Below are 26,657 nucleotides of genomic sequence, written 5' to 3' on the forward strand. Positions count from 1 at the left end.
ATTAATTAAATTATTACTATTGCAAAGGTCTGGCTATCTAATTATAAAAATTGCTGTTTCAATAGGGTGTAACCGTTATCTAGCGAGGTGAAATTCCCGTCATCCCTAATTTACAATTAGAACAATAAATTTTACAAGGGATAAAAGAAGCAAGGATTTAAAGTACTGATTTTTTGAGATTCAATAACATATAGGATCCAAACTGCTAAATACAGAACATATCAAGGATCAGTAAATTCGGACAAGGGATGTATAATATTGATATATAGTAAAAGTCCAGATTTATATCTTATTCTTATGAAAACTAACGCCGAAAATTTCAAATGTAACCGTTGTTGGTATAATTATCCTCCCTTGTTAAAACTAAAAAAAAAAGATGAACGTAATTTAGTATTCAATAAAGGAAAAATTATCGATGACTCAACTGAAAAAATACAAACACATACATTAATTCATTGTGTGAGCCCATTTTCATCATATTAGGAATTGTAATGAGAAATAATGTCAGATACATTAAAAGTTTCTTTTTTTCTTTTCAGAATTGCTGCTGCCAATCTAAAAATAACTTGAGCGGGGGAGAAAAAGAAATGGCAAATCTGGATTCTTTTCATGTAATTAATTCTATCAATAAAGAAGGCTGGGTTGCTTGAGTGGGAACTGCGGGATTTTCTTTGTAAATACCAGCAATATTCCTAATTGGGTAAATGAAAAAACCTTAGAAATTTAGCTTTTTTCACCGAAGACTAAAATCCTAATCCAGAAAAATCTATAAATAACTTATGCGAAGTTTATTTACTAAAATGGATAGGTAATAGGAAATTCAGGGAATGGGGAGTAAAACGGGATTTATCTAGTTTTCCATTATATTGTCAGCCGTTTGGATAGTACTATGACAAAGGGCTGAGTATAATGCCCCCTTATTTTTTTTGTCATTCAGGGCTAATTAATAAATAAGAAAGATCCTTGTCATGCGCAATGCGATCAACTGCAGCACAATAATAAAATAATTGAAGGAGTTTAGTACCTCTTTGATTTACAGTTTTTTGGAAACCACTGGCTTTATAGTAAAAAAAAAGAAAATTGAGGGTATATACGTAGAATATGAAAAGGTTTATATATCTCTTTTAATGATGGGAATTTCTTTTTAATAGAGACATGAAAATAATCATAGATGACAATATATACGTTGGTAAAAATAAAATTACATATTTGTATTATGGAATTAATGCTACACTACATGTAGTAGTTTGTACATTCATTTACAGAGTTATATCAATACAAAATAACATCTAGACATGGCATAATGAATATGCGACGTAATACTTTTATTCGATCGTAATAATGATGATGATGATGATGATGATGATGATGATGATGATATCAATCAAGATTGTTCGAATTCATTTGCATAATGAATGGCTTGATTAGCAAATGTAGTTATTGTATCATGCTCATTAGTATTATTTTTATTGCTTGGATCACCATCAGCTGTCTTACCAGATGTTGAAGAAGTAGTTCCTGTAACCTGTGACTCGACTTGAGTACCGGATTGTTGATTTTGTGCTTGTGCTTGTGCACGAGCATGAGCATGTGCCTGAGCTTGAGCTTGAGCAGCTGCAGCAGTAGCAGCTGCAACTTGATCATCAAAAGTAGCATTTGTATCAATTTGTCCGTTAGTACCACCAATCTTATGGAAATCTAGAATTTCTGAATACATCATGACTCTCCAGGTATCTACAGGTAAATCTGCGTCATTGAAATGCCAATCAAATTTAGCATCAGCGACAGGTTCATCAGTTGGATCATGATATGGAGCTAGATAAGGATGAGTTAATGCATCTGCTGCTGTAATTCTCTTTTTAGGATCAAAGACTAACATTTTTTCAAGGAGATCCACAGCATCTGGCTCCACATTTTTAAATCGTTGACTGAATGGTACAGAATCTCTATGAGGTAAAGATGTTACAAATTTCAAAGTATTTTCAGAACATATCGTATTAATAACGTCTTCTGGTGGGGAACCTAACAAATCAGTAATAATAGAGAATTGATGGACATGATCTTTACCTGGGAATAAAGGTTTTCCTTCGATCATTTCTGCAAAGATACAACCTGCAGACCAAATGTCAACTTCGACATCATATTTTTGCCAAGTTAACATAATTTCGGGAGCTCTATAATATCTTGTTGATACATAACCTGTCATTTGTGGATCTTGAATTCTTGCTAAACCAAAATCGCAAATTTTCAAATCACAATTTTCATTAATTAAGATATTACTTGGTTTTAAATCTCTATGAATCACGCCAGCTGAATGAACATATTTCAAACCACGTAAAATTTGATATAAGAAATATTGAACGAATTGTTTCTCTAAGGGTCTAGTTTGTAATAATCTATGTAAATCAGTACCTTGTAATTCTGTAACGAAATAAATATCTTCTAAAGGAGATAAAAAGATATCTTGTAAACCGATTAAATTTTCATGTCTTAAATGTTTTAATAATTTTAATTCTCTATATGTTCTTTTGGCCAATACTGCAGTTGAAAATGGTTTCATAATTTTTTTAATTGCAACAGGTTGACTTGTTAAAGTATCGGTAGCAGAACATACAAGACCAAATGCACCCATCCCAACGGGGTTTAAGTCTGTATACCTATTAGTGATTTCGAATACAGTTCCAAAGATCTGTGTTCTAATAAATTCTTCATGCGATGTCATCTTTGTTTTGGTTATATTTGCTTTCTCTATCTATCGATATAATCTAATTTAACAAGATGAAGAATATCTTAGTTAATAAGAACAATTGATATATACTATATACATATACATGCATATATGTTACTTAAACTTGTTATGTGCAGTAGTTAGTTATTTTTTTGGTTTAGTTGCTAGCATAGTTCGATAACGTTTAGTAAATCCCAAAAGCTGCTCCACAATGGCGTAATTTCCCACCACTTCGAAAAAACAAGCTAAAAAAATAAACACCAATTAATGTCCGGCTTGAAAATCAGAAAAAATTAAATTAATTAGCAAGGCAGATGCTTCGTCCATAACGATACAGAATGCTGTTACCCCCACATTCCATCAAAAATTCAAAGAGTGTTACCCTCACTATCACATTGAACGAAACAATCTATAAATAGAGTTATTTTAATAGCTGAATCCCTTACATACACAGATATGAAAAAAACCAAACCTGTTTGAAATCCCGGTATATAAATTCCGCAATTATGAATATTTAGTAGACCACATTAAGACAAGAAGAAGAAAAGAAATGACGGGTGGGAGAGGAGGGAGGTTTAGGTCCATTACAGAACGGGCAAAACAACCTTATCGTTGGTCTCCCCTCCCTCTTGCTTACCTTCCCAAAAACAAAAAAAATGCATATTTAAATATTTTGGGTCATTAGCTATATAGTTATCTGAATGTGTTCCCCACCACTTCAATTGATGATAAACAGATAGAATGAATACCCACCAAGTTTGAGTGTAAAACATATATGGACGGTTGTTTTTCTTTACTATGTATTTTTTTGCTGGGTTTCAACATACAGTAAAAAATACGTTCTGTAACAAAAAAGAAACAAATATTTAGTGTGCCAACAGCAATAGCCATAGCAGTAGCGCGTAGTTTAGCTTGTTTATTTCGCTAACAAACAAGAAGGTAAAGATCTTGTCTCTCCTCTCATCAAAAAAACGGACCGCAACAGCTTTTTTAGTTGTCGTTACTGCTTTGCAATAAATAAATATATATATTTTTTTGAAAAGTTTTTTTCTTCAGTAAGAAACTCGCACCAGATCCCGTGTCCCGAATAGGAAGTATTCCAAACAACAGACCCACCCGGGTTCCGGCAGGGTAGGCCCAGAAAAAAGGGTACAAACGCCGGCAAAAGCACACATTCTCAGACGCGTTACTCACCACCACTTTAACAAAACAAAGATAAGATACCACGCTCTATTATTTAGGGTTAAAAACAAATACAAACAAACAATAATAATATATATTTCTGCATGGGAATCTCTCTGTCAGGATGTGTAATCCGCTCTTTTGGTATTGTAATTAATTAGAAAAAATTGTTTATTTCAATTTTAGGACGAAGGATAGAAAGAAGGAGTACTAAGAATGATGCTCAGTGTATTGTACGCCGATGTCTTAGGTCCAGCAATTACACACATTATTCATGTTTTTCAGTTTTTAAAGCGAAAATTTTTTCAAATTGCGAGATAATTCCAGTCGCTTCCAGACTCTTGCGCGCGCGTTTACTTAGTAAATCTCATCACTTTTCCCCTTCCTTAGCAAGAAAAATATTCGTTCAGATAGAGGTAGATTGCGAAATATTGATGCTATTAATAAAAATAGACACAGAACAGTTGTAGTCCATTTTTATTCTTCTTAACCAGTAAACTATCCTTATAACAGACATAAAGTTTTATTCTGTTCAGCTCATTTTGGCTAAAAGCTGGCTCCTTATTTGTTTTGGTTTGTTACATGCTGCGCGCGGGGTTCAATAAAGCAAGGGTAGCAAAAAAACAACAACCTGAATTGACAACGAAAAAGTAACGCAAGTGAAAAAAGAAGAGGGGTTGGTGGGTGATGGTGAGGTTGATGTTGTTTGTTGATTTCCTAACATGGACACACCGAATGCAAAGAATTACACATACTTTTCTGTCGTCTTTTTAACAAACTAAAACAAAAACATTGCAACGATAGAGAAGGAAGAAGAAGGTAGTTGTTTATTTCCATTCAACTACGCAAATTTGGATAAGGTAAAATAATTTTTTTATTTTCTTTCTTCATTTTATTTGGATTATCCTTAGTCAAGTGCATTTTTTACCTGTAATCGAATACAAATTGGAAAATTAACTGAAAAAATAATTTATTTTTAAATTTTCTTTATTTCTCTTTCATATATAAAGCAAGGTTTATTATCATATTTACATCAATTTTAAATTTCTTCTCTCTACACTTTTTCTATTTTCTCTCTTCTTCTTATTAAGATATAAAAAACCATACTATAAATATATTTAATCATATATCAATACATCAAAACCAAGTCTTTCGCTTCCCTTTAAAACAAACAAATTACAATGCAATTCTCTACTCTAGCTACCGTCGCCGCTCTATCTGCCGTCGCTTCTGCCGCCGCTAACGTCACCACCGCTACCGCCACTGAAAAGACCACCACTCTAGTCACCATCACTTCTTGTGAAGAACACGTTTGTGAAGAAACTGTTTCTCCAGCTCTAGTCTCCACTGCCACCGTTACTGTTAACGATGTCATCACTGAATTCACTACCTGGTGTCCAATCCCAACTGAAGAAGCTCAAGTCACTAAGAACACTACTACCGCTGCTACCTCCAAGGCTTCCAACGGTACTACTTCTCACACTGTTACCTCTTTCGAAGGTGCCGCCAACCACGTTCTACCAGCTGCTGGTGCTCTATTCGCCGGTGTTGCCGCTCTATTATTATAAGTTATGAATTTCTCTTCATTTTTTTAAAAGATTATTAAACTTTAGCGAAGAATATTTCTTCTAATGTTTATTAAATTCTCATTTAGTATCAAAAACAATTGCTAACATTCTTTATGTTTAGTAACTTTTGTATTTTTGATCACGTTCGTTTTAACAATCGTTTTTTTCACCCCACCAATATTTCTTTAAGAATTATTTTATAAACATCAATCCAAAACTAATCCATCTACGATCAAGAACATTAAATAAAGCTGGCCTTTCCTACATCAATACTATTTAGTATCTGTTTACGGTTTTAATGGTTAGCTCGTTTTTTCGATTCGTATGTCTACCGGTACATTTTTTCATTATATTAATGCATATATACATTTGTTGTGTGTGTGTTTAATAATATTGCTACTAAAATCAATTATATTTTTTTTGTAATCTTATATAATATTCCCATCAACAAATAATAATAATAATAACAATAACAACAATAATAGATCTCTTCATTATATAATTGTTTACATTTTATATTTTGGGAAACTACGTTGACTCAAGCGCAGCTTAGCTATGTTGTACTCAAGTGTTAATCTCCCGGACATCCTTTGTTTCGTATCTACTCGTGCTTCGATGTAAATTTTGGCATGTTTTTTAACAATATTTTATTTATGTATTATGAACTATCAAAATTTTCAACTATATCCATCATCCGTATTTTCCTTAAGCTTTTGCTATCACTGATAGTGACAAAATATGATTACTAATTCCAATATACACTTTGTATTATTAATAAGCCGACAATTTTCATTCCTTTTTTTTTCTTCCGTTGTGCGTTGACGCACGGTAACTGCGTACATTTATGTGTGAGAAACGGAATTTAATGAAAAATTTATAAATATTATTTCTTCCATAAGACAATGCCCAGAGCTGAAAACATGCAAGGCGCCATCATTAATAAGCGATGTTTAACAATCTACATTTTATTGCTTTAAACTCCATGTTATCTTCATCAAGTGTTAATATATATATATACACATAGATCTATGTACTTGTAACTAAGCAACAACCATCTATTGTATGAAATTTATTTCGTTGAGGAAAACTTACTATAAATTCTTAAGACTTTTAGTGTAATCCCAATATTAGGATTAACTAATTACTTTTGTAAAACTAAAAATATTAAAATATGACAACTTCAGTTCAAAATATTGACGTTTCTGATATTGCAAATGTTAAAAAAACTGAGAAAACCACTATGGGACTTCCAAATGATAACATATATACTATTAAGATGGGTACTGAATCATTCAAATTGACAGGCTTATCATTTAATTCCGATGCACCAAATTATTTTACAGAATTTTTCACGACTCATGACAATAAGACAGAATTATTCTTAGACAGAAACTGCATATCATTTAAACGTATTATAAAACATCTGCAAGGTTATTATTTAGATATTGCCGATGAGGACGAATACTCGATGATATTGGCAGATTCTATTTATTACAGATTTAATAAATTGACTACGGATATTAAAGAATCTCCATATTATTATGCGAATATTGGTGGGAAATCATTTAAATTTTTGAAAAAATTATTTAGACGTGATGGAGATTCAAATAATTATTTCCAAGTATTTTCAAATACAATTAATTCTGAGATTGAATATAGATTTGTTAATAATAAATTATCCGTGGTGCCAATATCTTCAAATTTTGTCTCAAGATCACCAGAATATTTTCAACTATTATTAGATTTGTTAGGTGGTGCCACACTCACTTTAAAGCCTGACTTAAGAGATACTTTGATTAAAGAATGCAAATACTATCGTTTTCAAAACCTTGAACAAAGGTTAATTAATGTATCTCGTAATACGAACCCATTCAGTGACGTCACAGAGATAAAATTACATCTAGACGATATTAGTTCAAAGGGACTAACCAGTCCCATTGAGAAACATGTTAGTTCACAACTAAGTAATCAATGCATGAGTAATAAGACTGGCTGCAAAAGTTCATCCACTAATGGTAATGAATGTGATAGTAGTAGTAATAACAGTAGTAATAATTCTAGTGATAACGAAAACAATGATAACGAACCAGAAAGGAAGAAAAGGAAGACTAACGAACATCAAAGACCTTGGGATATGGTAAGATATAAACGTCCATTTATTGACGATTCATCGGCAGAATTAATTTTCCAATTGAACCCTAATGAAAATTCCCTAATCTTCAATAAATATAATAAGATTATTCATATGGATATTACTGGAGAAAGTCTAAGAGTTTTTGATAAGGCATTCAATGCATTCTTGTCTCGTCAAGGGATAAGTCTTAACAATTATAAAAGAAAATTTGCCGCTTCCAAAGGTGGTAAAGAGAGAGATCACTTGGTGTTACCTGCATGCATTTCCATCAGTGACATACAGGTTAATGGCGTCCAATGCAGAAATATCTGTCAATTAATTACTGACTCTAAATTTAATGATGTTGTATACGACGTATCAGAAAGGGACAACAAGAAATACTCACCAGGGTTGAAACTTCATCTATTAAAATCATTGTGGAAGTTAGGTATCAAGGATGGTAAAATCATGCTTATTGCTATAAAGATCGATTCCTTTAGCGGATTAAAGGAATTTAACAAATTAACCGAATTTATATAACAACACAGGGGGGGTATATACATTATTTGCATTTCATTAATAGAAAATTTTAAAAAAACAAAACAAAACAAAAATGATACGTTTGAATTTCGAACCACGAACTTTTTTGTACTCTTTTATATCTTTAAATTGTATAATTATTCATAGAGTTTCTAAAAACAATATATAGAAGTAACTTTTGTCTTACAATCTTATACTTGATGAGGTTTAAAATTTTTACAAAAAAATAAATTAAATCTCTTTGTAAAACGGTTCATCCTTATGCAGGGGAACTGCTGATCATCTCTGTATTGTTTCAAATTGACCAAATGTCCACGGAGGGTTACTCCGCGAACAAAGTTTTTAAAATTTGGAAGTCCTTATAGTAATTAAAAATTTGAAAAGTAATCTTTTTAAACTGACATTATTTGGAATTTTAACATGGGTTCGAGAGTAGTTTATAAATAAAAGTTAGTTGATAATTATGATTAATCTGTTTCAATGTTGAAAATTAATAAAGTGCCAATGTTTCGTTTCTTTACTAAAAAAGTATCCTATTAAATGAAAAATACCAAATCTTATCTAACAACTTTACTAATTGACCTCTTTTTCCACCAAGAATGGTACTGTAAGAAATTAAGAGTAATATGCACAACACTTAAGTTCAATAGGTAAAGAAATCTTTAAGCACAGTAACTGATAAGAATCTGCCGGAAATATATTATAAGAATGTTAACGACCAAGGTTAATTCCGCAATGATCTGATAATAGGTTAATCCCGCAACAACTTACTAATATATTACTTACGCCACCGTTGAGTGAATTTATAATCAAGACAACAAGAAATCCAACATATATAAATGGAACAATATTTCATTTATGAATATAATTGTTTCCATAATTTACTTTACATATTTTTATATAAGATATAAAAGATCAGACGGCTATAAGTTGATCTTATAATATAATAAAATTTGTTCAGTTAGATAGAATATGTCTAATATTAAATTTTCCCATCAGAATCAACCATTGATAAGAGTCAACCACTGATAAGAATCAAACTAAACAGAGATGAAAGGTGTGATTGAGGAAGTAAAAACCTTTAAAGAAAATGATATAAAAAGGAAGCTCTTAATATAATATAAATAAAATATTAAATGTTCTTTAATATGTAACTTATATATATTATATAATAAAAGACACCGATCGATCATTGAATTATAAGAATGTCCGAATTAAAACAATTAAAACTTGATAATCGATCGTTCTCTTTATAATATGTATATTTTACATATGGTAGAAAATTTAACGTTCTGTATATATATTCTATGTGGAGCGTCTTTTTATATCATCTTGTGAAAATTTTCACCTAATCAATATCGCCGTATGCCATTGTGTATTATAATGATATCTAGTGATATCACATATGAGAAAATATGCATAAAGGTATTTTTTACCTATATTAAAATTAAACATGATATATATAGCGCTTAATTTCCGATAGATCTATACATCCCATTTCACTTGATTTATCGATACACCTATTTTCTTCTTTATAACATTCATCGTTGCAATGGCATCTTGTGAACTGTCATGCTCACCAGTTTGAATTTTCTCACTCAATGTTTCAAAAGTTAGGTTCTTTAACGATATTTTATATCTCCCAACAGAAAACAGAATGGCTGTATCAATAATTTTTTGGTGAATAATTCGCATGACATTTAAATCATTTTCTAAACCATGACCAATTAAAATACTGTTTCGATTTATCAAATCAGATGTCAAAATTCTGTCCATAACATCTAAATAAGGAACAGCTTTATCCATATCCTCTGAATGGATACCACTAAATAAGGTATTTAAATCTATAACTTCCCCGAATGGTTCCACAATTTGGTCAAATAACGTCTTACTTGTAAAAAAATCAACTATAGTCAACCTTACCATTTCGAAACCCTTCGAAGTAAATGCCATTTCACAGTCGAGAGCTAAAACATTTTCTTTCCCATCAATAAGAGATGTCTTTAAAAAATCACTTATTTTTCTTAATTCTGGATATGAATCGTTTTTGAAGACATGATGTTCTGCTTTTTTGCATCCCAATCGCATAAAAGAGGTAGATGTCGTCGATTCCCCACAACATGGGAACACATGGGTCTTAGTATCTTTATTGTAAATTTTCTTCTGTGGATGGTAAGTACATAAAGTATCCAGCATAATTTCGGTTCTTTTGAACTTTGTATTACATCTTTCGCAATTAGCATACTCGCTATTATCAATGTAATCATCTGGTAGAATCCGCGACATGATATATTTATGCTTTTCCAATATCTTTGGGTCAATTAACATATCTGCCAATTTTTGCATAACGTAGTTCTTATTTCTTGTTATAGTGTCATCAATATGTTTACCAGTAGTCATTTTGGTGCTGGATATGACGGGCTTCCCTGCAACTTTGATCTTTTTAAAATTGCCTTTTTCCTTAAGAAGATCTCGTAGTAAAACACTCATATGAAAACGATAGCTTTGGGGTGATGCACTAGCTTTGGCCACTCTTAGCTCCAGTTCAATTGCCATTCTTTTTAATCTCGGTGCATCAGCTTTTAAACGGCATCTTCCTAGCTGATCGTATAATTTTTGTAAAATTTTATACCTATCTTGAAATTGGGCTGATTGTGTTTTTAGTTCTGCTGGCATAAGACCAGTAGTATGCTTTGACATTACTGAATAGATTTAGATTTACTCTCTTGATATTAGTTTGTTCAAACCATACTTTAATATAACATTTATTTATTACTTGTTTGTTGAAGTATTATCTTAATCAGGTTTTTGACTTTCATAGCCTCCAGCGCAAAGGTACCTACCTACCTACTGCACTTAAACTAACTCTTTTCTTTTTTTTCTCCGGCTCAAAAGTCAATGCGCTTCTTCTCATTGTTAACGATCCATGAAAAATTTTGTGCGATGAGCAGGCGCTGAATTTTCAAAACAGTAACATATTTTTGGGAGGCCCTCCAATAAGATATAGTTCCAAAGGTTACATAACTAAGTTTAGTTTTTAAATAGTTTTGAAGGCATTAATATTACGAAATAATTCAAATAAGGTAAATACTAAGCTATTAATTCCTTTCTTACATTTTTTGTCACATCACTAGATCATCTAACTGCTACAGTGCAAGAAAACGAAAAAGATATAATCAACATTTTCCAAATAGTTATTACCGAAGGATATGACTTCCCCAGATTATGTCTTCTTAGACTTACAAAAGGTGAAGGAGAGAAGAACTTTATTCACCGAAATTTTTCCAGAAGAGCAAAATATTGAATTATTTAAATTTAACAAAGCTTCATCAACTAAAGAGAACCTTCTAAAATTATCCAAAGAGATCCTCATTTCGAACTCCATTCCTGCATTTTTGTTCATTTACAAGCCAATTTTTCTTGAAATTTTATCCCAATGGATTTGGAACATTCCTAAGGAGTATGCTGTCCATATTCTCGATGCAGCTGCAAGTATTATTACCACCTATCCTTTATCCATGTCGTTAATGGAAGAGTTCTTGGAAAGTGAAAATGAACACTTTACCACAATCCTTCAAAATCCTTCTACACAATCAGAACAAGATATTTCCAAGATTCTGCTATCTTACTACCGATTATTATACCACAATAAAGAAGTTTTCAGCAAGTACATTAACCCTGATTTATTGTATAATTTCATTAATAGCGAAACCAATAGTTTTTCAAATAGTATAATCAAATTCCTTGCCATCAAAATTGTTTCATTATATCTAGATATGGGTGAACAGGCAACTGTTGATATGATTAGAATAAAATGCCCTTCCCAAGATGAATTGTTAGGTCAATATGATAACGATTCCGAGATCGATTATTATTTTCTAGATGTAAATGAAGCCAAGAGATTTTCAAATTACTCACGACTACCAGAGGTAGAGGAATGTTTAGTTCCTGTTCGCAATGGGAAATATTTTATCATCAAACCAGACGATTTAACAGATAAAGTAGTCTCAATTTGCGGGATCTTAGTACCTAGATTAACTCAGAATGACTTGAGTAGTGATGCTTCGCCATCATTTGTACCAACTGAAAAAACTATTGATACATTTCGTCAGCTTGCCAAACAAGTTCAGAAATCAGCTCCAGTCATGCTGATAGGTAAGGCTGGTGCCGGTAAGACATTCATTATTAACGAGCTGAGTAAGTACATGGGATGTGAAAAATCTATAGTAAAAATTCATTTAGGGGAACAGACAGACGCAAAGTTACTTATTGGTACGTATACATCCGGTGATAAACCTGGTACCTTCGAATGGAGATCAGGTGTTCTAACTACTGCTGTAAAAGAGGGGAGATGGGTACTTATTGAAGATATTGATAAGGCCCCAACAGAGGTTTTATCCATTTTATTGTCGCTATTGGAAAAACGTGAACTTACAATTCCATCGAGAGGTGAAACTATCAAAGCTGCCAACGGATTTCAATTAATATCAACAGTGAGAATTAACAACGAAGATAATAGAAATATATCGGAAGGTAACGATTTTAATCTAAATTTAATTGGTATGAGAATTTGGAATACCGTATTCATGGATGAGATTAACCCAGACGATTTAAACAAAATTTTGTGTAATAGATTTCCAGTTCTTTCTCAATTAGTTCCACGATTAATTGTGACATATGATTCTGTGAAGAAAATATACGAGAATCCAAAATTTATTTCCCTAAACAGGGGTGCACATGCAAGAGGTACATCTACCAGAGATCTTGTTAAACTTTGCCAAAGACTAGAAGTGTTATTTAACAGTAACAATATTACTAAACCAGATCAATTAATCGAATCATCAATATATGACAACATCTTTTCGGAAGCTGTAGACTGCTTTGCTAGCTCTATAGGTGAATTAAAAGCACTGGAGCCTATCATACACACTATTGGTGAGTCTTTGGAAATTGCATCTTCAAGAATTTCATTATTTTTAGGTAAACATATCCCTGGATTCGAAGATTTTGATGATCACATTTGCATCGGTAGAACACAATTAGAAAAATCCAAATCTGCATTAATGAAGAAGTCTGTCAACTCTACATCGTTTGCAATGACTAACCATTCTTTACGTCTTATGGAACAAATTGCTGTCTCTGTTAGAATGACCGAACCAGTACTGCTTGTTGGTGAAACTGGGACTGGGAAAACAACTGTTGTTCAACAACTATCCAAACGTCTTAATAAAACCCTGACAGTTATAAATGTTTCGCAACAAACAGAAACCGGTGATCTCTTAGGTGGATACAAACCTGTTAATTCAAAGTCAATTGCTGTCCCAGTTCAAGAGACGTTTGAAATATTGTTTGAAAGTACATTTTCTCTTAAAAAGAATCTGAAATTCCACAAGATGCTGCATAAATGCTTCAACAAAAGTCAATGGAAAAATGTTGTTAGATTGTGGAATGAAGCATTCAAGATGGCAGTAAGCATTTTAAAGCCAGCGGTCACAAATACCGACAAAGAGGAACCAGTGAAGAAAAAGAAGAAAAGTTTAGATTCTCATGAGAAAACTGTACTATTACAACAATGGAACGATTTTAAAGTAGAAGTGGAGAAATTTGAAGCACAGTCCAGTTCTATCGAAAGCTCTTTTGTTTTCGACTTCATCGAGGGTTCTCTTGTGAAGGCAGTCAGAAACGGTGAATGGCTTTTACTTGATGAAATAAATCTTGCATCTGCTGACACTTTAGAAAGTATATCAGATCTATTAGCAGAAGCAACATCCAGAAGTATTCTATTATCCGAAAAAGGTGACATTGAACCAGTACATGCCCACCCGGACTTCCGTTTATTTGCTTGTATGAATCCAGCAACAGATGTTGGTAAACGTGACTTACCGTCTGGTATAAGATCGAAGTTTACAGAAATTTATGTACACTCACCAGATAATGATATCAGAGACCTATTATCTATTATTGACAAATACATTGGAAAATACAGCTCCAGTGATGAGTGGATAGGAAATGATATAGCAGAGTTATATCTTGAGGCAAAGAAACTATCTGAAAATAATAGGGTTGTCGACGGTTCAAATCAAAAGCCACATTTTAGTATTCGTACACTAACAAGAACTCTATTATATGTGCGTGATATCATCCACATCTACGGTTTACGTCGTTCGTTATATGATGGGTTTTGTATGAGTTTTCTTACACTTTTAGATCAGAAATCTGCTAAAATACTAGAACCAATCATTGAAAAGCATCTTCTTGGGAGAGTTAAAAATGTAAAGTCTATTCTAAGAAAGGTACCACCAGCTCCAGGATCTGATTACATTAAATTTAATTACTATTGGATGAAGAAAGGTAACGAAGAAATCAAAGAACAAGCTCATTATATTATCACCCCATTTGTTGAAAAAAATATGATGAATCTGGTAAGAGCAACGTCCAGTAGAAGATTCCCAATTTTGGTACAAGGACCAACATCCTCAGGTAAAACAAGTATGATCAAATATTTAGCGGATATTACTGGTCACAAATTTGTGCGTATCAACAATCATGAACATACAGATCTTCAAGAGTACCTTGGTACATATATTGCCGATGATAGTGGCAAACTAGCATTTAGGGAAGGTGTATTGGTGGAGGCTTTGAGAAATGGTTATTGGATTGTTTTGGATGAATTAAATCTTGCTCCAACTGATGTCCTTGAGGCACTTAATAGACTTTTAGATGATAACAGAGAACTTTTCATTCCAGAGACACAAGAAGTTATCCACCCACACCCTGATTTTATGCTTTTTGCCACCCAAAACCCTCCAGGCGTATACGGTGGCCGTAAAGTACTCTCCAGAGCTTTTAGAAACAGATTTTTAGAGTTACATTTCGATGATATTCCTCAAGATGAGTTGGAAATTATTTTACGCGAAAGATGTCGAATTGCCCCATCATATGCTAAAAAGATTGTCGAAGTTTACCGCCAACTGTCTATAGAAAGATCTGCATCTAGATTATTCGAACAAAAGAACAGTTTTGCAACATTACGTGATTTGTTTCGCTGGGCCTTAAGAGAAGCTGTCGGTTATGAACAATTGGCTGCGAATGGGTACATGTTACTTGCAGAACGTTGTAGAACACCTCAAGAAAAGGTGGTGATACAAAATATTCTAATGAAAGTAATGAAGGTTAAACTTGATATGAATACTTATTATGAGAGTTTAGAGAACAAAAGTCTAGAAAATGAGAATACAATTGTTTGGACAGGTGCTATGCGCCGTCTAGCTGTTTTAGTTTCAACTTGTCTAAAGAATAATGAACCAATATTACTTGTCGGTGAAACAGGTTGTGGTAAGACCACTATCTGTCAAATACTTGCTTCGTATTTGAAGAAGAACTTAATTACTTTGAATGCACATCAAAATACAGAGACAGGTGATATACTTGGTGCCCAAAGGCCAGTGCGTAATCGTTCGGAATTACAGGGGAAACTCCTTGGCCAATTACAAAATGTTTTGAATTCTGATATAGATGATATCGATCAGTTGCTAAAGTTGTATAATAGTTTTGATAAATCTACCCTAAGCAGTGAAACAAAGGATAACATTTCCAAACTTCGTGATAGATTAAGAATTTTATTTGAATGGAGTGATGGACCTTTAATCCACGCAATGAAAACTGGTAATTTCTTTTTATTAGATGAAATTTCACTAGCTGACGATTCCGTACTAGAAAGATTAAACAGTGTTTTAGAACCAGAAAGAAGTATTTTACTAGCCGAAAAAGGTGTCACTGATAATTTTGTTACTGCCACAGAAGGTTTCCAATTTTTCGCTACTATGAACCCAGGTGGTGACTATGGGAAGAAAGAGTTATCGCCAGCCTTAAGAAATCGTTTCACTGAAATATGGGTTCCTTCTATGGAGAATTTCGATGATGTCAATCTGATAGTTTCATCCAGATTACTATCTGGAATTAGTAATATTGCCTCTGCTATAACTGATTTCTCTGAATGGTTTGGTAAGAAGTTCGGTGGTGGTAATGCAACAAATGGTATAATTTCCTTACGTGATATTTTAGCATGGGTTGAATTCATTAACAGTACCCACGAGGAAATCCAGGATCCATATTTATTATTAGTACAAGGTGCCATGATGGTCTTCATCGATGCATTGGGTACGAACAATACAGCATATTTGGCTGAATCAGAGGAAACACTTAACCAATTGAAATCACATTGTTTAGATGCTCTTTCTAAATTTGCCAAAAAGCCTTTGGCTGACTACGTTAAAAATGTTTCTGATGTCAATATCTCTAATGAAATTTTGAGTGTTGGACCATTTTCGATAAACAGGAATAGTACAATTCAAGAAACTCCATCTTTTAATTTATCAGCACCAACGACAAAAATGAACTTAATGAGGGTTATTAGAGCCCTCCAGGTGAAGAAACCCATTCTTCTAGAAGGTAGTCCTGGTGTTGGGAAAACAAGTCTTATTACTGCTTTAGCTTCCATAACAGATAACAAATTGACCCGTATCAATTTATCTGAACAAACAGATCTGGTTGATTTATTTGGTTCAGATACACCGGGTGAGAGAAGCGGAGAGTTTGTCTGGCGTGACGCACCATTTTTACGAGCTATGCAAAAAGGTGAATGGGTTCTTCTTGATGAAATGAACTTGGCTTCACAATCTGTTTTAGAAGGTTTGAATGCATGTCTTGACCATCGTGGTGAGGCCTATATTCCTGAACTGGATAGATCTTTTACTCGTCACCCTAATTTCATTGTTTTTGCAGCTCAAAATCCACAGTATCAAGGTGGTGGAAGAAAGGGGTTACCGAAATCCTTTGTAAACCGTTTTAGTGTTGTTTATGTTGACCTATTGAAGACAGATGATTTGACATTGATTGCAAATTACTTATATCCAACGATCGAGAAAGAGACGATTTTGGGACTAATTAATGTCATGTCTACATTAGAGCAAGATGTTAGCAAGGATAGAAAATGGGCAACGTTAGGATCACCATGGGAATTTAACTTAAGAGATGCTTTAAGATGGCTGAAACTTTTAAGCAAAGAATCTATATCTGGTGAACGAGAAGTGTTTGACTTCGTCAATACTATTGTTGTACAGAGATTCCGTACAGCCTCTGATAAAGAAAATGCACAGCAATTAATTGAGTCAATTTTTGGTACTCACAAACAACCTGAAAATTTCTTCAGAATTACAAGAGAATATATCCAAATGAATAACGAGGTCGCTGTCAGAAATGATGTCTTCTGCAATCCTATAAGTCAACATTTAAATGCATTGCAATGTAATATAGAAATTTATGAAACAGTCCTTCGTTGTATCAACAGAAATTGGCCTTTAATAATGGTTGGTCCAACTAATTCAGGTAAAACCGACGTTATTAGGTACATTGCAGGTATTGTAGGTGCTGATTTACACGTTTTCTCTATGAATAGCGACGTCGATAGCATGGATATATTAGGTGGTTACGAACAAGTAGATTTAGTGAGGAAAATATCATACATTACTAGTGATCTGAAAACCGTTTTAAGAAAACTTCTGTGTGTTAATTTGAGATTAGGAAATGAAAATAAAAGTGCATCCATAATTGGTTTAAAATTGTTAAAGTATATCTCAAGTACTACCATTACTGTTCCTATGTTTGCAGATTTCAAAAGTAAGTTTAAGACATTATATTCGTTCATTCAAAATGATACAGAATTTGATAATTTAGATCAAAGAATGAATAATCTGTCAGAAATAATTGATAAAGAGAGCGCTGTAAAATTTGAATGGTTTGATGGTATGTTAGTGCGTGCCGTTGAACAAGGTCATTGGTTAGTATTAGACAATGCCAATTTATGTTCACCATCTGTCCTGGATAGATTGAATTCGCTACTAGAAACAGATGGATCATTGTTAATAAATGAGTGTAGTCAAGCAAATGGTGAACCTAGGGTCTTAAAACCTCACAGAAATTTTAGGTTATTTATAACAATGAACCCTAAATATGGTGAATTATCTAGAGCAATGAGGAATAGAGGGATTGAGATCTATATCGATGACTTAAAAGACCGTGCTACCTTATTCGACAATGAAATATTATTAGATTCCCGAACGGAAAGTGCGAATAAAGGGGTCCATTTTAAGAAAGAAGGTGATGTAACAAACGACTTTAATATTTTATCAATTAGTAATAACTCTAGGCCACATCCATTAATTAAATTTATGCCTACTTATTCTGCTGATCTTAGCGTATTTGCAGTATTAGATGATATTATATGCTCAAATCAAGGAAAGATGAATAGTGACATTTTAACAAGTGTTATCCCACTTGATAAGGTTGATGAAATCAAGAGGTGGTCCAGAAATGTCCAACACAATCACTCATTCAGCACTTCCATCGATCACGAGATAGTTGCTGATTACATTTACTTCTTAGAAAATAAAAATGTCCTTTCGAGAATCAACAGAATCCAATTGGAAGAGGACTCAAAAATCGGAAATATATTAAATTTACCAGAAGTGATCATTACTCCGCAATATATTAATCCAATTTTAAATGTATTTACCTTACCTATTTTGAAAAAAATCCTTCCAAATGTAGATTCTTCGGAGTCCATTTATTTGTTCACATGTTTTGCAATGCTACTGACGTTGTCCAGACAGTTGCAGACTGCTGATGCCAGATCTAAGAATTCAAAGATAGACGAACTGAATTATCTTGAATTATCTGCCGCTATATTTAATGGACGTCATGTTCGAAATGGTCCTCAAATTCCATTATTTGCCTTATTAGTGAATATTATCAACTTCGTGACAAAATTCCTTACGGAGGGATCACTATTTGAAAATTCTCATGCCTACAAACAATTCACGAAATTATTATTATTGGTTGAATCTACAATACAATCTGCCCAGAATAAAGATGAGGCACGTCTGAGAGTATACCAAGAGTTGTTGGAAAAATGGTCAGAAGAAGCAAGCTCAGAAGGTATAGAGGTCGAAGAATTTACTAGTATTTGCTCCAGTGTCAAGGAAAGCTTAAGTTTGACTAGTGGTCAATCTATCGTAGAACTTTGGGAAGCATTTAGAAGGGTTTATCCATCAACACTTGTAAGCTGGAAATTATGGGATGAATTATGTGTACTGGGCACACATTTTGACAAAGTCAAATCTGAGCAGTTTAACGAATCCTATGAATCTATTCGTGATTTAACAAAAATGATATCCTTAATATCCCAAGAAATTATTAATAATGACGAATCCGTAGTCAAAGGACTTTTAATGAAATTTGAAGACGGTATCCAAGGACTGGAAGACATTTCCTCAAAATTTTTGCTGCGCAGAAAGCACTTTTTTAAGGAAGAATTTGATAGTCTCTCAAGATTGCTAATCAGTAGAAGTGACAGAAACAAGGATATAATATTTGAGATAGCTCCATTTACAACATTTACAACTGAAAAATTAATTAAATTTGATAATGACAACTATTCTTATCCTCCTGTATTTGATTATCTTTGGAAATCAGAGAATGGGATTTACAAATCGTTTACTGATTCCATATTTTCATCGAAATACTTTGAAAATATTGTTTTAAAAAGTAATCAATTTACAAGTTTTGCTGGTAGCCAAATAAAACAAACAATCGTTGATGCCAAAAAGTTATTGTCTTCGACGATCAGAACATCGAATTTGCTTCTGGAAAATTCCACTGAAGAATATTCAAAGTTATTAGTATGCTGGATGGATCAAATCGTTTTTACACATACCAATTCCAATCTGTCGATAATTGATAGAGATATGTGGGAGCAATATGTTATAACAGAATCCAGTGAAGCATTCAGAGAAACATTTAAAGAATTTATTCAACCGGCATATCTGTTGAGCCAAAGGGGGATTTCAGAATTAGGTACAGCATATGTTCTCTTCGGTATCGCTTTGATCCAGTTATTTACTCCTAATAGGCCGGTCGATCCAGCTATCAATGACTACGTCCATTACCAGTTATTTTCAAAGCATAAAGAATTCTCAGAAAGTATGCTAAATAGCTGGTCAACTATTCGTACAGTTATTAGCGGTGATGAGAAAATATATGCGGAAGACCTTTCTGATGTCGTTACTGATGATGATGCTCCGAAGAAACCAAAGGTATATCGTCCAACAACACCAATTGATAATTTATTCGATGAATGGTTAAATTTTGTGGAATCCAATGTGTCTTCTGAACAAGCTAACCAACTTTTAACGACAATTGATAATAATGAAAAATATTCTTCCGATAGATTAGAGTTATTCCAACAAAACACATCAAATTTCATGAAACGTCTAGATACAGGGTATACGTATTTTTCTGACTTAAATGAAATATTTTCTGGTTATATAATGAGTATGAAATTTGGGTTTGACATTCTTAGATATTCTGAGATTGAGAAAAAGAAAACATTGTCATTATCCGCTCTATGGCCTATAGATGTCTTGGAGTTATATAATACTAAAAAAATCAAGAACTCATATGGAATAGTAAGCAAACTAATTAATGGATGGACGTTAGAAAATACAAACAATGAAAAAGTTTTAGTCTTCTTTTTACGTTTGATAAAATTACATAATATGGATGACAATTTACTACCAGTTTTTAATGAAATTTTGCAATCACTTTACTATAGGTGGTCTTTGAAACGTATTAGAGAAGAACAGAAACAACAAGAAGAAGCTAGTCTATTCAAGTACGATGATACAGAAGAAGACATCGAAACAGCGATTAAGAAAATGTTCCCAGATTATGAAGACGTCCTAGATACTGATATCAATAGTTCAAAGAAATCTAACGAAGATTTTGAAGAAATTCACTATACGATTGCTAAGTTATACATTTCAATATTTAATGCCGATGAACAAGAAATAATGAAAGATATGATTGAAAAAGGTTCATCTGTAGTTGATATTATGATCCAAGAGTCAACAAAACTTCAAAATAACATGTTAAATGGTAACCAGTTTGTAGGTGTCATGACTTCCTTAAGTGATAAAATCCATATGTTTGAAAGTTCAGATGATAACAAATCAATTAATTTCTACGAAGAATCATCTATATCCGAATCCCAACGGGCTGTCACACTTGTAACTAGCCTATGGTTATACGTTAATACATTATTAGCTCAATGGCCCGATCATGCTACACTAATCGAGCTTACCCGTATGTGCAAAGAATTTTTGGAAAATCCTACAGATACACCAATGGCTAAACAATTACACAAAATTGAACAGATTTACACTGTTACTATTGAGTGGGAAAAATATGCCGCTTCAAAGGTATCATTGAACGAATATATTACGAAAATTACATCATTAATTGTCTCATGGAGAAAATCTGAGTTACGTACTTGGAACGAGTTGTTTAACACTGAAAATGAAAAAATACGTAAGAGTATTGGTAAATGGTGGTTTTATTTATTCGAGACAATCATCGTTTCTAACACAAACGAAAATAATGAGACTGATTCTGATAAAAATTTGATGGGATTAACCATATCGTTGAATACTTTCTTTAGTAAAAGTACATTAGGGGAATATAGTGATAGATTAAGACTGGTATCATCCTTTAAGAAGCATGCAGAAATACTTGGTCTATCACCTGCCCTTTCCAACGCGCTGGCCAACATTATATCATTTTACGAGCAATTTGAAGATACTTTACTTCAACAACTTCAAAAAGGTAAAAAGTTACTAGAAAAAGACATGAATGAGGTTATTCTACTTGCTAGTTGGAAGGATGTAAACGTTGATGCGTTAAAACAAAGTTCACGCCGTTCTCATAACAGTCTATTCAAAATTGTGAAAAAATATAGAACTATACTTTCTACAAATGTATTATCTCTGATTGAAACTGGTTTACCATATGCCCCAAATATGGCGCTTTCTTTATGTCACATCCAAAATACCAGTTCAATGTACGAAGGAAATGATGAGAGTACCAAACAAATATTGTTGAACATTCCAGGTTGGAATACAAGGTCCAAGATATTACAAAACACAGGGGTTGTCAGTACAAACATGGAAAAATATGTTTCAACAGTGTCTGCTCAAACATTCCCTGATTTTGTTGAATTTGTTAAAGATTACGCTAGAGAGGCAGATCGTTTACGTGACGAGACACCCAATGTCTATAAGAAGGAAATCAAAAAATTATTAGCCACCTTAAAAACCCAAAAGAGTAAGTTATTTAGTGATGCTCTAAAGGAATTAAGAAGAAGTGGCTTAAAGACAAGTTTCAGAAAGGATATTCACAAAATTCAAGGTAACTCTACAATTATATTGGCAAGTTCAGTAGCCTTTGGCAACAACAACTTAAAAAATTCTGATACATACTATTTTAGAATTATTGACATCTTACCACGTCTAAGAAGCGCAGCAGCTTCACCTGCTGATGATGTTCCAATTGCAGGAATAGAAAAGGGTATGGCAGTCATTGAAAATTTAATGTTTTCTTTAATAACTACTAGGCGATCAATCGATAAACTTTCAAATAATTTTGAAGTCGTATGCGATTTACATCATACTTTTGAAAGTTACTGTTCATCTCAAGGTTCAATTAATCAATCTTCTTTAAAAATTGATTTATCTAACATGCAATTTTTAGTTTCCAAATTACCAATGTTGTTAGACTACTGTATAAACGCCCTTTTAATCGTCGATGAAACTATGAGCACAGAACATGATAGAATCTTTTTAAACAGTTCAAAAATTAAATTAAGCTCTTTCCAAGAGAGACTAAAAAAGGTTATTGTCTCTGACTCATTGACTTCCCAGATGGTATCTGAGTTCAAGAATTTTATGGCTAACTTCATTAAACAAATAAATGATAATAAGACAGAATTTAATTTCTTCATTTATGATGTTTTATTGAATTGGATTAACACCAACAACCGTCCACACATTACTGAAGCTAAATCATCCAAATCAACTGACCTTTCAGAAATCGATCAATTACTGCGTAAATTATACACTAGTATTATCCTAGCATTCCAAAAGGTGATGGAGGACGATTGCAAGCCTATAACGACTGAGGATGACTTATGGTTGTCCACTTCATCAAGACGCATAGTTGCCATATCGAAATTGGTTCATAGTGATACTATCATCAAAAATATCAAAAAGATTGAAGCACTTCTTAAGACAAGAGATTTTTCAATTGCTGACTCGCAATTAATTCGTGCTATGCTAATGTTTACTATGCCTGTCGTTACACGTTACAGACAATTAATAGAAACAGCTTTCAAGAAAACAAGATCATACTACGTCAATTTAAGTCAAGGGTCTTACATCCTATCCAATATTCTATTTAACTTGGCTAAAAATGGATTCTGTTCTCCTGAACCACCTTCAGAAGAAGTTGAAGATAACAATCTACATGATGGTACAGGACTAGGTGATGGCGAAGGTGCTCAAAATAACTCTAATGACGTAGAGGAAGATGAAGACTTGTCTGAAAATGCCCAACAAGATAATCAAGATCAAAAAGATAAAGATGAAAGAGATGACGATGAAAATGACGATGCAGTTGAGATGGAAGGTGATATGGCTGGCCAAATGGAAGATTTATCTGATCAAGAACAAAACGATGAAGATCAAGAGATGGAAGAAGAAGATGAAGAGCTGGATGAAGAAATCGACAATCTCGACGAAGATGATCCAAATGCAATTGATGATAAGATGTGGGATGAAAAACCAGATGACAATAGCAAAGAAAAAAATTCTGATAAAACCATAGATAATGCTGACGACAATAATGATGTTCAAGCTAATGAAGAAAACGACAATGAATCTAATGAAAATCCAGAAAATGCTAATGAACAAGAGGGTCAACAAGATGAACAAAAATCCGATGAAACTAATGAAGACAACAATAAATTAGAAAATGACTCAGATGCCAATTCAGATTCTGAAGGTGAAGATGTCGGCGAACAAGATGATGAAGTGAAAAATGAAGAAGGTCAAAATCTTGATGAAAATGTTCCTGAAGTTGAAACAATGGATCTACCTGAGGATATGAATTTGGATTCTGGAGATGAGAATGGTGAAGAATCCGAAGATGAAAATATGAAAGACGAATTCCCTGAGGAACAAGATGACGATGAAGATATTGATATGGAGAATGATAAGATAGAACCAGAGATACAGGAGACTGAGATTGACGAAGCCGAAAACAGTGAAGAGCAAGAGGTTGAAGAAACTATGGATACAGTTGACATCGATGAAACACCGCTACCTGAAGGAACTAATGATAACATAGATGAATCTGAAAGTCAAGAAGAAGCAGAAGAAGAAGAAGCTGTTTCAGATGAAGAGGAATTAAATAACGAACAAGGTGCTCCTGATGAAAATGAAAAAGATCAAGAAGAAAAACAAGAACAAGAAGAGGGTAGCAATAATGATATTGATGGTTTGAATGGTATCGACATGCAATCTGATGAAGAAAATATTAATAATGATGCCGCTGTAAATGAGCAATCTGGTGCTAAGGGTACTGGATCCGATTCTAAGGATACTGAAGAACAAGATGATGTAGGCAACTTTGGTACCACTCAAAATTCTCATGAAGAACAAGAAGATCAAAAAGAATCTACTGATGCCTCAAGAGAAGAAGCTAAAGAAAGTTTGAAACAACTAGGTGATGCTCTAAAGGAATTCCATAGACGTAGACAAGACATCAATGAGACTAGTGAAAGGGACGAAGATGAAAATGAAGAAAAACCAAAGGCCAACGAACGTCCTGATGAATTTGAACACGTTGAGGGTGCTAACACTGAAAGTGATACCCAAGCTTTAGGATCTGCCACTCAAGAACAGTTACAATCAATCAATGAAGATATGGCTATTGATGATGAGTTACCTGAGAATCAACATTCTGATAGTGAAGATAATATCAAGGCAGAAGATGAAGATCATGATATGTTACAAGATGAACTATTGAAAAAGGAAGAAGAAAACATCAGTGATTTAGAAATGAATGAAGGTGCTCAACAACAGAATGATACAGATAATGAATTAGGCCAACGTATTTTTACGGAGAAGGATGACCAGAATGAACAGGATGATGATATGTTTAACGAAAAGGATCTAATAGAAAGTCAACAATACAAAGATGAACTCGATGAATTGATAGATACAATCGATAATGAAACCAAATTTGAAAATATCGAGGATACTCCAAAGAGGTCGATAGAAGAGTCACGTGAATTGTGGCAAAAGAGTGAAAGATCTACAAGTGATCTAGTTTCTAGACTAGGTGAGCAACTAAGATTGATCTTAGAGCCTACATTAGCTACAAAACTAAAAGGTGATTATAAGACAGGTAAGAGATTGAACATGAAGAGAATTATTCCATACATTGCATCTCAATTCCGTAAGGATAAGATCTGGTTAAGAAGAACTAAACCAAGTAAACGTGAATATCAAATCATGATTGCATTGGATAACTCTAAATCTATGAGTGAGTCAAACTGTGTAAAACTTGCCTTTGAAAGTTTGTGCTTAGTCTCAAGAACGTTAACTCAATTAGAATCGGGAGGTTTATCTATTGTTAAATTCGGTGAATCCTCAAAGGAAGTTCATTCTTTCGATCAACAATTCAGTAACGAAACTGGTGCTAAGGTATTCCAATGGTTTGATTTCCAAGATACAAAGACAGATGTCAAGAAATTAGTTGCTGAATCATTAAAGATTTTTGAAAATGGTCGTGCAATAACTAATTCCGATCAATGGCAATTAGAAATTATTATTTCAGACGGTGTTTGTGAGGATCATGAAACTATCGAAAGATTAGTACGTCGTGCAAGAGAAAAGAAGATTATGTTAGTATTTGTTATTATAGATGGTATCAGCTCAAATGAATCTATTATGGATATGAGTCAAGTTAATTACATCCCAGATAAGAATGGTGTACCTCAATTAAAAATCACAAAATACTTGGACAACTTCCCATTTGAATTCTATGTTGTAGTACATGAGATTAGTGAATTACCAGAGATGTTAGCTCTAATTTTACGTCAATATTTCACAGATTTGGCATCATCATAGTTTGACAATGGAACTATCCCCCTAAAATAAAATAATAACTAAAAAATAAAATATTAACTAAAAAATAAAATAAAAAAGTGTTATATAAAATAACCTGTATATTTGTATATTATAAAATAAGAAAAATAAAATAATTTGTATATTAAATGCCTGTTTTGTTTTCTTTCATCTGTTCATCTGTAACATATTCGCTATACGTAGAAGGAGGAAGTCATATGTTTGACCGAAAGCCCTAAGAAAATTTATTACAGCAAAGAGAGAGAGCCACTCAAGACTCGCCGCTTTCACTGAAAAAATTTTCACTTTCTGAATGAGGGAACTTCGGCTGGGGAGAATTTTATTATTATTATATAAAGAAGAGAACATTGAAAAGAATTGGAACATGTAAAATACACAAACAGTTCTGTCTTTATATTTCATACTTTTAATATTAATGCAAGTAA

The 26,657-nt window shown here is 33.1% G+C and overlaps 5 protein-coding genes across 5 annotated transcripts; 3 read left to right on the top strand and 2 right to left on the bottom strand.

Annotated features, from left to right (window-relative positions):
- Positions 1-1,384: 1,384 nt before the first annotated feature.
- Positions 1,385-2,722, bottom strand: HOG1 (mitogen-activated protein kinase HOG1; the record flags this gene model as incomplete). The annotated part of the gene is made up of 1 exon (XM_041551371.1): positions 1,385-2,722. The coding sequence occupies one exon, from the start codon at positions 2,720-2,722 to the stop codon at positions 1,385-1,387; it is 1,338 nt and encodes a 445-aa protein (XP_041407305.1).
- A 2,369-nt stretch (positions 2,723-5,091) lies between these two features.
- On the top strand, positions 5,092-5,478 carry CCW12 (Ccw12p; the record flags this gene model as incomplete). The annotated part of the gene is made up of 1 exon (XM_041551372.1): positions 5,092-5,478. The coding sequence occupies one exon, from the start codon at positions 5,092-5,094 to the stop codon at positions 5,476-5,478; it is 387 nt and encodes a 128-aa protein (XP_041407306.1).
- Positions 5,479-6,649: 1,171 nt separating this feature from the next.
- Positions 6,650-8,131, top strand: KABA2_06S05984 (uncharacterized protein; the record flags this gene model as incomplete). Its single annotated transcript, XM_041551373.1, has 1 exon — positions 6,650-8,131. The coding sequence occupies one exon, from the start codon at positions 6,650-6,652 to the stop codon at positions 8,129-8,131; it is 1,482 nt and encodes a 493-aa protein (XP_041407307.1).
- Positions 8,132-9,616: 1,485 nt separating this feature from the next.
- Positions 9,617-10,831, bottom strand: REX3 (RNA exonuclease; the record flags this gene model as incomplete). The annotated part of the gene is made up of 1 exon (XM_041551374.1): positions 9,617-10,831. One exon carries the CDS (start codon positions 10,829-10,831, stop codon positions 9,617-9,619), a length of 1,215 nt encoding a protein of 404 aa, XP_041407308.1.
- A 509-nt stretch (positions 10,832-11,340) lies between these two features.
- On the top strand, positions 11,341-26,214 carry REA1 (AAA family ATPase midasin; the record flags this gene model as incomplete). The annotated part of the gene is made up of 1 exon (XM_041551375.1): positions 11,341-26,214. The coding sequence occupies one exon, from the start codon at positions 11,341-11,343 to the stop codon at positions 26,212-26,214; it is 14,874 nt and encodes a 4,957-aa protein (XP_041407309.1).
- Positions 26,215-26,657: the final 443 nt, after the last annotated feature.

Source organism: Maudiozyma barnettii (assembly GCF_903064755.1).
Source record: "Maudiozyma barnettii strain CLIB 1767 genome assembly, contig: KABA2_06, whole genome shotgun sequence".
Taxonomy (NCBI): Eukaryota; Fungi; Ascomycota; class Saccharomycetes; order Saccharomycetales; family Saccharomycetaceae; genus Maudiozyma; species Maudiozyma barnettii.